The sequence below is a fragment of the Oncorhynchus mykiss genome, chromosome 25, assembly GCF_013265735.2.
Source record: "Oncorhynchus mykiss isolate Arlee chromosome 25, USDA_OmykA_1.1, whole genome shotgun sequence".
In the NCBI taxonomy this organism is placed as follows: Eukaryota; Metazoa; Chordata; class Actinopteri; order Salmoniformes; family Salmonidae; genus Oncorhynchus; species Oncorhynchus mykiss.
The window spans coordinates 14,453,874-14,466,735 of NC_048589.1; the positions used below are offsets into that span (position 1 = coordinate 14,453,874).

The following is a 12,862-nucleotide window of genomic DNA, read 5'->3' on the forward strand; positions in this document are numbered from 1 at the left end:
CAGTAACCTCTTGGTTACTGACCCAACACTCTTAACTGCTAGACTACCTGTAGTGTGTTCTAGAGGGTGATTTATCTCTTCTGACTCCAGGGCCTGAGACGAGGCCTCTCTCTCTCTGCTGTTGGACCGTAAACACACAGCTGTCTCTGTCTGAACCAAGCAGATTGGAGTATTAAGAAAATTTGCTGGTAACCACAGTCAGTATTCTTCTTCAGTGTTCTCCAATGATCTTATTCACTTAACCAAATTGCTCTTATGAAATGTTATGGCACTACCTTAAAGTATTTCGGAGCTGCAAAGTAATCCAGTACCAAACTAGTTCCAGCACATTCAGAGCATCCAGCAACTGTAGCTGTGTTGTATTGATGGGGGCTCGTTTGGGGCTAACAGACTGTATTACATTTCCATTTTAGATAAGGAAGTGTCCAGCGATGACCCTCCCCCAGCCAACCCTAGGACCACCTCCCAGAAGAAAGTCAACCCCTACTCTGTGATTGACATCACCCCCGTCCAACTACAGCAGCTGGAGCAGCAGCATGGGCTTGCCCCTTCCTCACCGGTTGAGAGGGTGGGAGGAGAGGACGGGGATGGACAGGATGTTTCACCCACCAGCCCCCCCTGTGTCCCCCCGGGTTACTCTGTGCCTGTGCCCTGTGGATACGCCACCCCCTCTGGCGTGCCCCTTATCACGCCAGCCTACACCACGCCCATCATCATCCGACACTTCTCTCTGGACGAGGACGGTAAAGGAAGAACCCACCCAGAGTGGAAACCTGTAGAAGGATTTGAACAGACGTTCCTCTTCTATTCTTTCTACTCTGTCCTGCATTCATGTCGCGAACTTCAGAATAGCATGGTGTAATGTATTTTATAGATTGTTTCTACAATGAACCGAGCACTGAATAATGTGGTGGGCATGACTGTTGAAACTTTGACTTCCTTTTCCTATGATGGAATTCCCCCGTCCTCTCCCCTACTGACTTTGAGATGAGTCTATGGCACCTGCATGCTCTGTACTCCCAACTCATTTTTCCTCTGCTTTCTCTGTCGCATTCCTTTTTTCCTAAAGCCTTGCCACAAGGAAGTGGGGGCTAAATTTAGCCGCCCACTAAATTCTGTGTTGGCGTTGAGGATTTTCCTGTTTTCTTTCAATGTTACTGTAGAACTTTTCAAATTCGTGGCTTGGCCAGTCTGGGGGAAAATTGCAGTGTAATTTAAGCTAGCCAACATATCAGAGTCACTCCTGTGAAAAATGCTAAGACATTTGGGGTGTTTTGTGAAAGTATTTTAAAGGGTATATTCTGGAGTTAAAATGCCAATATATTGATCGATTGTTCCAATATACTGTAAGGTTGTTCTGTAGGAAATATTCTGAAACGTAGGCCTATCGTTAATATAATATAGCAGTTCATCATTGCAATTTTTAGAATGAGCAATGCATTCTAAAGTATCTTTATAGCTCTTTAATGCAAGTTTAGTTTCAGTGATGGCTGCCCCCTGGTGGTACATACGGTTTATTGCAAACTGCACATTTTAGGTCATGTTTTTATTTATTGAAGGCGAAGTCCACGTTAATTACTGTTTCTCTCGCTCTCTCCCTTCAGTTACTGTGGTGGCTACATGCAACACTTCTGTAGACAGGTGAGTGACTCTCCTGTCAGGCTCTTTCTTCACTAATCTGCTTTATGTCATCTAGTTGATCTTCCAGAATTTGTGATTATGTGGCATCTTGGTTATTTGCATTGGAATAGCAGGTGGTTATTATTTCTCTTTTCATTCAAGTGTCTTTAGTGAAGAGTATCCTGCCATCAGGGAGGAGGATGCTTTGTCCAAATGGGTGTCGGACCCTGCAAACACAGCCTGGATGGAAAGTAAGTACTTGTTCTCTTCTCATTTAGCTACCAGTGAGAAATGTATTTTCCTGACATTTTCTGTCCTGTTTGTGTTTACCTAGTATTTACTACAGAATTGTGGTAACAATGATGCATACTTTTTGGCCTGCTTAGAACACCACAGGACAGGCATTAAGGTTTTCAGTGCACCCTGAGTCCACCACCAAGTCCCATGCACAATGCATGATTATGCAGATTTCAGGTTTCTGTCTTTTTTTTTCTTTTTTCTCTCAAATGAAACACCAGACCCTTCCTTCCTTCCTTCCTCTAGCTCCTTTTGAGGAACCGGGCCCTTTGTGTGGTCTTGCCTCTCCTCAGTTCCCTGAAACTGTATTTTGTCCGTTGTGGGAAGGTTTGTTGCACGTTGAGGCCTTTAATTCGTTCGAACATGGTTGCTTTGTCATTTAGATCCAGATGAAGTAATTTATGATGACGTGCCCAGAGAGAACTCTGATTCAACTACAGGTTAGTGCAGCATTCTTTCTGTGCTCCTTTTATCCTTCTTTCATTGTACTGTCATTGCCCTTTTGCCACAGTGTCTGAGTACTTGTGCATAGTCGAAACTCTTCTGCATTTCTAAAACCTAATGTGCTGGAATTATTCATCAGATTAATGTCATGTGCCCCTAGCCTGACACATTTTGATTATGTTCAGTTGATGCCCTAGAACTGCCATATAGAATGTGTTATTTATGCCAAGGAGTTTTGAGCTGATTATGATCATGCTAACTTACTGTACATGAACACAGTGTAACATTGCAGTTTTAATATATTTCACCCATATTTTTATGCTGTTCCCCTTGGTTTTAACCCTTTGCTGTCCCCCCCCCCCCCCCCCCCCCCAGAGCCAGATGAGATGATCTATGACGATGTGGAGTTTGGGGAGGAGGGCTGTGGCAGCTCCCTAGACAACGGTTGGAGCTCCAGCGAGTTTGAGAGCTACGACGAGCAGAGTGACGGGGAGGGCCAGGGGGAGAACGGCCTGCCTGATGCCTTCATGAGAGGGAAGACACCGCAGAAGAAGACCACCCATGTATGTAAACTAAGCACCTTACCCTCCCGCTGTCTACAGACCTGTCCTTCTGTGGAGGGAGAAGGGTGGAGAGGGGGTGAGAAGAGTTGGGATTTGGGTACAAGAAATTGAGGACAGGAGGGGGAATATACAGTAATATACTGTATTCTATAGGGAGTAGAAGATTGAGAGAGAACAGGAAGGTTCTGTGTATTATCTTCATTCACCAGGAGATGTACAAGGTGCAGATGGACACCACAGAAGAGAAGCTAAATAAGTGAAGTTTTATATCGGGATCTTGAATAGAGAAGGAAGTAGAATCAGTGGGACACAATGAATATCTAAAATATCATACTCCAGTTAAATGGGAGATTTCAAGCATATTTCAAATGATTACTACTTGAGCTAATGTAAATAAACCGTAGGCTTATTCTTGCCTTCTGGCTGCACATGTTATTACTATGTTCCTGATAATATACTGTTCATTTGTGTATTTGGTTTGAAGTGAATGGCCCGCTTGTTTTTTCAGCCCAGAGGTCTTGCCAGGGAAATCCCACGGTTATTACTCAGCTGGCTGCACAAACTGACTGCTTGGCTTCTTTAGGAGAAATAGGCCCTGTTAAGATGAGTATCCGGGTTGGTAGACGAAATAGGAGTAAGGAGGCGAGGCCTTAGCTGAGGTGAGAGTGGGCGGGTTGGCGTGAGGGCATGATCTTCTCTGGCTGAGCACCTTCAAAGGAACGGTCTGGTAACGCTTCAAATTGCTCTGCTTTCGTTTAGCTTTCTCAAGATCTGACACGCTTGAAAGAACACTATGAGAAAAAGATGAAAGATCTTATGGCAAATACAGTGGGAACGGTAGAGCTGCAGCAGATTAAACAGAAACACGAGCAGAAGGTAAATGCCATCGTACTGGTCGGTGTGTGTCGTCACCCTGCCCTCCGCTAGACAAGGGTTAGGGTTCAAGCCTCCTCGGCATCCTTAACACCGACCTCCCTCACTGTGTCTCTCACCGTGTCTCTCTTATGTCTGGTGGTGGGTTTGTGTCTACTGCATCGCCCTGTGCCTCTAACTGTGTGGATGTTGTGGCAACTATGCATCCCCTTTAGTGACATGCCTGTAGTTCTACAGCAGACTGAGACACCAGTGCAGCTGAGTTGTGTGTAGGCCTAGACAGGAGGTGCGTACTTGGTTATCTCCGTCCACTCATTGGCTAATGATAATACAGAACACTTTCAAACAAATCTATGAAAAAAGTTAATTCTACTCCAAATGTATATTTTTCAGCAGACAGTAGCAGTCTAGTAGATCTTCTTTGACCCTACCCTAGCTAATCAAAGTGCCTCTAACCTACTCACATTCCTTATTTAGAGTTAAGTACTTGTCTCTTCATACCCTTAAGCATTTGTGAGAATCCTTTAGTTCAGATTGACTCAGTTCAGCTGCTGTCACAGTTGCTGTCTTGCTCTGGTCCACCCAGTTATCCAAAAGATCCTGTTCCTGTATTTACATGATCTGCCATCTTCCCTTTTTCTCCTAACTCGGCTCCTCCCTTAAAGCTTCAGTATCATGTTGACTGTGATGGTGGGCTATTTACTGTTGTTGATGTACCTGAAGATGCAAAAGCTGGTGAAGGCAGCGAGAGACGGGACCAAAGACGGCCTGGAGAAGACCAAAGCAGCGGTGAAAAGGGGACGGTCGTTCATCAAGACCAAAACCCACTGTCATGGTAAGAGCAGAACATGGACTTTGGTCCTTTTTGTGCACATTAGTCAGTTAATTACACTAGTGTATCTGGGATCTGTGATGAATTGGAAGCACTTAAGATTGTAAAGGGGAATTCATCCACTAACTATGTGTAGTGACCTCCTGGGTGATGCTGATCTGATTTTGAGTTGACCACGCCTCTCCTGTGTGTCTCAGAGAGGAAGTCGACCTGTTTTGAGGGTGAGGAGTCAGAGCTCTTCATCGAGGTGGAATGCTTCAACATGGAGCCAGTGCTCAGTCCCGTCCCTGAGGGGCTCTCACAACAACAGGTGGTGAGGAGGTGTATACTGGGCTCCATATTAGAGAGTGAAAAGACCTATCTGGATGCACTGAAGCGGATTTTAGAGGCAAGTTCATTTCACTTGATACATTTCATATAACTTTATAGTGATTTCTTCAAGGGAAAGAGTTCCCACCACCCACTTCCTCATCATCCTTATCCTCTCTCTTATTAGCAATATGAAAAGCCACTTTCAGAGATTGAGCCCAGGTTGCTAAGCGACAGGAAGCTCAAGATGACGTTCTATCGTATTCGGGAGATTCTCCAGTGCCACGCCCTGTTCCAGATCGCCCTGGCATGCCGCGTGGCCGAGTGGGACAGTCTGGAAATGATTGGGGACGTCTTTGTTGCCTCGGTGGGTTGGTGGGCAAGTGAATCCTGTGCTGCGGGACGTAGGAAGGATTGCATTCCTAATATTCTACTTTTAAATTTTAAAGGCTGGAAGAGTATTTAACAGTGGTCAATTGGTCAAAACTAGTGGGACTGAAAAGATCCTGTGCTCATGCCAAGTCCTGCATTGGGCTTCACCATTTAGCATAACACTGACTGAAGCTAAAATGCAAGTTTCCCATTACTCAGTGTTTTTACAAATTGCCTCATTGTAAAGGAATTAGTCCCATGCCTACACACACACACAGATACTGCACATACACACAGCTGCGCTCGGTTCTTGGAGGAAGTGCTCCACCCTGATGTCTCTAGCTAACAGTTTATTTTGGCCCAGGACCCAGGATGATTCCATTCCTGACTATGATTGTGTTGGACTATGAGGTGTTGATGGCTTGCTCTCTCCCCTCTCTCTCTCTTTACATATCTGGTTCCCAGTTCTCCAAGTCCATGGTGCTGGACGCCTACTGTGAGTTTGTGAACAACTTCAGCACGGCCATGGCGGTGGTCAGGAAGACGTGTGCCTCCAAACCCAGTTTCCTGGACTTCCTCAAGGTCAGTCAGAGAGCAGCACTGTTGTTCAAATAAATAAAAAGTATGCTCCTGTGGAAATACAGCTGTGCAGAATATGCATCTCTGGCTCTACCCTTAACATAGGAACGGGGGTCGATTTCAGACTGAACTCAAATAGTTTGTGGTTGTGTATTGGATTGTCCTGCAGTGCATCAATCATTAATCATTGATTGTCCTTTTTTCTCCACAGCATCGTCAGGATACCAGCAGTGACCGGGTCACTCTCTATGGACTCATGATGAAGCCCATCCAGAGATTCCCTCAGTTCATTCTGCTGCTGCAGGTATTGATTTCACTCTAGTGTCCACACTGCCCTCAGAAAAATATTACACGGATTCACCAGCAGAGGGGGCCGCATACTCACTAACCAAAGAGCTGCGTTGTTAAAAATGCACTACATTGGTGTGTGTACTCTTGGGAAAATATTTCTGCTTCTGGTCTCTGGGCAATTCACATTTTTATCCTCACTCCATAATTGTTATGACTGAGGATACCGTTTTTTAAGACAGCCCCGATGGTTGTCTGAAGGAATCTGAATAGTTTTCAACCGATGCTATGCCGCTGTAGAGAAGCTCTGGGTGTGATCGGTGCTATGTAATGCTCTGAATGTGTCATCTCTCCACGCTTTATGGCAGGACATGCTGAGAAACACCCCAGTAGGCCACAGTGACAGGCTACACCTACAGATGGCCCTGACAGAGCTGGAAACCCTGGCTGAGAAGCTCAACGAGAAGAAGCGGGATGCTGACCAGCGCTGCGAGATCAGACACATAGCCAAGGCCATGAACGAACGCTACCTCAACAAGGTAAACACACATCGTTTGATCATGTTCATACCATAAAGTCTGTGTATGTCCTCGATAGCTTGATGATTTGTGTTTTTAAACAGATTTTGTTTATTACAATGTGTGTGGGGTGTTAGTAAAGTCAAGGCCTCGATCTAAGAATCCATCTATCCACAAATCTGATACACAGTTGAAGTCTACATACACCGTAGCCAAATGCATTTAAACTCCGTTTTTCACAATTCCTGGCATTCAATCCAATCCAATTCCCTGTCTTAGGTCAGTTAGGATCACCACTTTATTTTAAGAACGTGACATTTCATAAATAGTGTAGAGTGTGATTTATTTCAGCTTTTATTTCTTTCATCACATTCCCAGTGGGTCAGAAGTTTACATACACTCAACTAGTATTTTGTAGCATTGCCTTGAAATTGTTTAATTAACAAACATTTCAGGTAGCCTTCCACAAGCTTCCCACAATAAGTTGGGTGAATTTCGGCCCATTCCTCCTGACAGAGCTGATGTAACTGAGTCAGGTTTGTAGGTCTCATTGCTCGCACACACTTTTTCAGTTCTGCCCACAAATGTTCTATAGGATTGAGGTCAGGGCTTTGTGATGGCCACTCTAATACCTTGACTTTGTTGTCCTCAAGCCATTTTGCCACAACTTTGGAAGTATGCTTGGGGTCATTGTCCATTTGGAAGACCCATTTGCGATCAAGCTTTAACTTCCTGACTGATGTCTTGAGATGTTGCTTCAACATTTTTCCTCCCTCATGAAGCCATCTATTTTGTGAAGTGCACCAGTCCCTCCGGCAGGAAAGCACCCCCACAACATGATGCTCCCACCTCCGTGCTATACGGTTGGGATGGTGTTCTTCGGCTTGCAAGTCTCCCCCTTTTTCCTCCAAACATAACGACGGTCATTATGGCCAAACAGTTCTATTTTTGTTTCATCAGACCAGAGGACATTTCTCCAAAAAGTATGATATTTTTCCCCATGTGCAGTTGCAAACCGTAGTCTGGCTTTTTTATGGCGGTTTTGGAGCAGTGGCTTCTTCCTTGCTGAGCGGCCTTTCAGGTTATTTCGATATAGGACTCGTTTTACTGTGGATATAGATACTTTTGTACCTGTTTCCTCCAGCATCTTCACAAGGTTCTTTGCTGTTGTTCTGGGATTGATTTGCACTTTTCACACAAGTATGTTCATCTCTAGGAGACAGAGCGTGTCTCCTTCCTGAGCGGTATGACTGCTGCGTGGTCCCATGGTGTTTATACTTGCGTACTATTGTTTGTACAGATGAACGTGGTACCTTCAGGCGTTTGTAAATTGCTTCCAAGGATGAACCAGACTTGTGGAGGTCTACAATTATTTTTCTGAGGTCTTGGCTGATTTCTTTAGATATTCCCATGATGTCAAGCAAAGAGGCACAGAGTTTGAAGGTAGGCCTTGAAATACATCCACAGGTACACCTCCAATTGACTCAAATGATGTCAATTAGCTTATCAGAAGCTTCTAAAGCCATGACATAATTTTCTGGAATTTTCCAAGCTGTTTAAAGGTACAGTCAACTTAGTGTATGTAAACTTCTGACTCACTGGAGTTGTGATACATAAGTGAAATAATCTGTCTGGAAACAATATTTGGAAAAATTACTTGTGTCCTGCACAAAGTAGATGTCCTAACTGACTTGCCAAAACTATAGTTTGTTAACAAGTAATGTGCGGAGTGGTTGAAAAACGAGTTTTAATGACTCCAACCTAAGTGTATGTAAACTTCCGACTTCAACTGTGTGTGTGTGTGTGTGTATATATATATATATATAATATTTATATATATATATATATATAATATTTATATATATATATAATATATATATATATATATAATATATATATATATATATATATATATATATATATATATATATATATATATATATATAATATTTATATATATATATATATATATATATATATATATATATATATATATAATATTTATATATAATATTTATATATATATATAATATATATATATATATATATATATATATATATATATATATATATATAATATTTATATATATATATAATATATATATATATATATATAGTGCCTGATACGGAGGAAGGTATAAAATCAGTATTCCCTACTGTCTAATTATTTGTCTGCCCACAAGAGCTAACAGCCACCGCATGGCATCTATATTTATGGAGGTGTGTATGCTGCAAAGTGCATTTACTGTGTCTAAATGCACACTTGTCTGTAAACTGGATGTGCTTAAAATAGTAAGTGTATATTCTACTTTAACTAAATATACATGTCACCCTTGACAAGGACCACTCTTAAAAGTTCTACTGAGATCTAACATGTCTTCCCTGCAATATCTTGAGAATGTATTTATAAATCATGGGTATTACCATGCATTTACAATAAATCATAAATTCACCTTGGGGAAGATTGTCAAATCCATTGTAGCTGACCTCTGACCACTGCGTCTCCCTTCGTCACCCACCAGCTCCTGAGCAACGACAGCCGTTACCTGATTCGCTCAGACGACATGGTGGAGACAGTCTGCAACGACCGCGGTGAGGTCATCAAGACCAAGGAGCGACGCCTTTTTCTTCTCAACGACGTGCTCATGTGTGCCACGCCCAACGTCCGGTAAGACCCAACGCACCAAACACGGTAACCACCTTGGCCAGGATTTATATCCACAGACAGAGCACCCTTTCTGGGTATGATTCTGATCAGGAGGGAGTGCCCTGTAATTACACTACTGACTACTGTATGTCCATAGAACACTTCACCACACTGGCAACTGGCTCTGGCAGGAAGATATTTGAGCTATAAGAAATAGTCATAGCTTTTAATACAGCATACCATATGCCTGGCAATGTTTAAATAATTTAGCCTACCTTTTGATTGAATTGTCGCTTATTTATTTATTCTAAACTTTAGTTTACCCTGGTTGTGTTTACACCAACTCATACAGGAGTGATGAAGACACTCTTGATCAAGTTGAATCTTGATTGAGGAAACTTTTATTGATCACTGTGAAGAAAAGCAGTAATCCTCAGCCTATTGTATGTCAGCCTACTTCACCGTTTCCTCTTCCTCTATCCAGGTGCAGTGTGGATGGTAGTGGCAACGTCCCCCCGGGCCAGAAGTTCCTGCTGAAGTGGAGTGTCCCTCTGAGCTTTGTGGATGTGGTAGAGTTTGGCTCCAGTGAGGAGATGGGCGACAACAGCCGCTTCACCCCCCAACCCCACTCTGGAGAGAAGGTGGTCGTCAACGCCAAGCCAAGTACGTCCCACTCACAGTCACAGGGGTCTTTCTGGGTCCCGATTTCTATCGTAATGGGTGAAATTAAATAAGATATGATGTGTGGTTTGGGGGTGTACCGACTGCCCCAAAGGCCCGGAACCCTGATATTTGATTAGCTATTAGCTTGGCGGTCTGGACTGGAGGTCTGAAACTCTGGCTTTTCCATTCCATGATGCAATCATTCCTTTATGACCACATAACTAATCCTAAAGAGGTGAACATGATGTCTTAAATTGAAATACCATCCCATTACTGTGCCCAGTGGCTGTATATTGCATACACAGTACAAGGAGCAATAACTTGTTTTCTGTTGTGTGTAAAATCAATACCATTTCCTCTTACTGTTAATGTTACTTCAACACTCCCTTTTGAAATATTGATGCGTTCTAGATGATTACTGTAATTATCTAGCAGCCTGCTTGGCCAGCTCTCAGTGGGCTCAGATCAACACTACAGGCACTACATGACCCACTTATGTTACTAACCAATCATGGGGGGGGGGGGGGGGCTTTCTATCTCGGATTACAGCGTTGCAGCAACCTACTCAATAACACAGAGCCAAGTTGCTTATAATAATAGATTCAGTTCAGACATCATCGACAAAGCCATCATCTTCTGTGTGCCAGGCTTTCCCTCTGGAACCAATGAGCAACGTTTAAAAATGGTGCGCGTCCTTGGCGAGTCTATAAGAAGCCAACTCCACTCTGCACCGTCTGCAGGGTCAGTGACTTCACTCTTTCCACTGGGTTTCCCCCCGGTCTGCTCTGGCAAGCTGTCCAGCCCGGCCGTCCCTTTAAACTCCTTATTGGAAACCATGCAACCATCATAACCAGACTGTATGATTTGTGGTCATAGCCATGCCGTTGCTGATTTTAGTCCAGAACATTCACCCTGACTCCTGACTACCAACCAGGTATGGCTTATGTGCAATGTAATGGTACGTTGGTGTGCTTTTCATTTAGCTAGTGTTGTGTTCAGGTGGTGACAGCCGCTACACCCACTGGGGAAGGCAGGGAGGATGTTATGCACAGGAGGTTGGTGGCACCTTAATTGGGGAGGACGGGGTTGTGGTAATGGTTGGACCGGAATGGGTGGCATGGTATCAAATCTATCAAAACCAAGGTTTCCATTCCATTCACGCCGTTCCAGCCATTATGATGAGCCGTCCTCCCCTCATTAGCCTCCACTGATGCTGTGGAGGAACTGCTTTATCGTATGCTAGTCATAGGTGTGGTTTTCTGTGCGTGGCAGGATGTGGCCGAGCAGACATTACCACCGTCTTATTCCACCTAGCTCTCCGCTGCCTGCTGCTCTCTGTGCGTCCCATCTGTGGTGCTAGTGTGATCTACTCCACTACATGTGTATAAAGCCGTTGAAACTCCTTCGTGTCCCCTGCCACATCCCTTTGATATATTGAGTCTTAGTTGTATTTACCAGGGGTATGTTCTACTGTACAATGACGTTTAGCCACTGTGATGTAGCCCTTTTGACTCGCATGCCTGGAGGAGGATGACGGTCTACATCAAATCACATTCTATTGGTCACATACACACGGTTAGCAGATGTTAATGCGAGCGTAGCGAAGTGCTTGTGCTTCTAGTTCTGACAGTGCGGTAATATCTAACAACATAATACACACATCTAAAGGGATATAATGAGAATGTGCATATTAATATATGGATGCGCGATGGCCGAGCGGCATAGGCAAGATGCAATAGATGGTACAAGGTACAGGATATACGCGTAAGATGAGTAATGTAGGATATGTTAACATTTAGTAAAGTGGCATTATTTAGAGTGAATTGATAAAGTGACTAGTGATCCATTTATTAAAGTGGCTAGTGATATGAGTCTATGTAGGTAGCAGCCTCTCTGAGTTAGTGATTGCTCTTTAGCAGTCTGATGGCCTTGAGATGGAAGCTGTTTCTCTTTCCCAGTTTTGATGCACCTGTACTGACCTCGCCTTCTGGATGATAGCGGGGTGAACAGGCAGTTGCTCTGGTGGTTGTTGTCCTTGATGATCTTTTTGGCCTAGCTGTGACATCGGGGGCTGTAGGTGTCTTGGAGGGCAGGTAATTTGCCCACGGTGGTACGTTGTGCAGACCACACCACCATCTGGAGAGCTTTGCGGTTGAGGACGGTGCAGTTCCCTCTGCTGTTTCCTGAAGTCCACGATCATCTCCTTTTGTTTTGTTGACGTTGAGTGAGAGGTTGCAAATGGATGTAATTGTGCATAAGCGTGTGTTATTTAAGAGTCCATTAGTTATCTACTGTTCTGCTCTCCATCAATATTCTTAAAGCACAGGACCCTGGGTGAAGTTGACCATTTGGGCCATTCCTTTTTTTTTTTCACTCATCCTCTTACTCACTGAAATGCCAGGGGATAAGCAAGCTTTCCTCTCCTCTCTCTCGTTGACTGCCCAACTGCCACTCTTGTCTCCCCTCCTCTCCCAAGCCTCTTAAGGCGTGGGCATATTTCCTATCCAAAATAGTTTGGAACAGTTTGTGCATATATTCTATATTTTTTTTCTTTTCGTTTTAGTCTTTGGCAAGGTTTTTTTTTGGGCTGTTCATCCACATTTTTTTCTCGATGCAAGCTCAAGTCTGTAGCCGAAGTCTATACCCCTTTGTTGATGATTGGTCAACAGTAGGGATTCTTCAATTTTAGTTTTTGTCATTCAACCAAACATCTTAGTTAGACTGCGTGACTAAGATGTCACTATTAATGACAACTCAAAAATCTATCTTAGATTAATGTTGACGATTTTGAAAAGGTATACTGGCTACGGCATCTCAAGATGGACAAACGATACTATTGCTGCTTTTTCTCAGTTTT

The 12,862-nt window shown here is 43.6% G+C and overlaps 1 protein-coding gene across 4 annotated transcripts in view; it reads left to right on the top strand.

The window, feature by feature from the left end:
- Window positions 1-12,862, top strand: part of LOC110505397 (rho guanine nucleotide exchange factor 10) — a 92,065-nt gene that overhangs the window by 24,144 nt on the left and 55,059 nt on the right. For 2 of the 4 annotated variants that reach the window (XM_021584588.2, XM_021584589.2), the window contains exons 4-17: window positions 414-743; window positions 1,605-1,641; window positions 1,783-1,871; window positions 2,301-2,357; window positions 2,737-2,924; window positions 3,684-3,800; window positions 4,521-4,632; window positions 4,827-5,017; window positions 5,126-5,305; window positions 5,776-5,892; window positions 6,101-6,193; window positions 6,546-6,716; window positions 9,218-9,363; window positions 9,827-10,005. In XM_021584588.2, coding sequence (XP_021440263.2) covers window positions 414-743; window positions 1,605-1,641; window positions 1,783-1,871; window positions 2,301-2,357; window positions 2,737-2,924; window positions 3,684-3,800; window positions 4,521-4,632; window positions 4,827-5,017; window positions 5,126-5,305; window positions 5,776-5,892; window positions 6,101-6,193; window positions 6,546-6,716; window positions 9,218-9,363; window positions 9,827-10,005 — 2,007 coding nt within the window. The remainder of the gene's footprint in view (window positions 1-413; window positions 744-1,604; window positions 1,642-1,782; window positions 1,872-2,300; window positions 2,358-2,736; window positions 2,925-3,683; window positions 3,801-4,520; window positions 4,633-4,826; window positions 5,018-5,125; window positions 5,306-5,775; window positions 5,893-6,100; window positions 6,194-6,545; window positions 6,717-9,217; window positions 9,364-9,826; window positions 10,006-12,862) is intronic. The other 2 variants (XM_021584590.2, XM_021584591.2) reach the window with 1 other exon arrangement.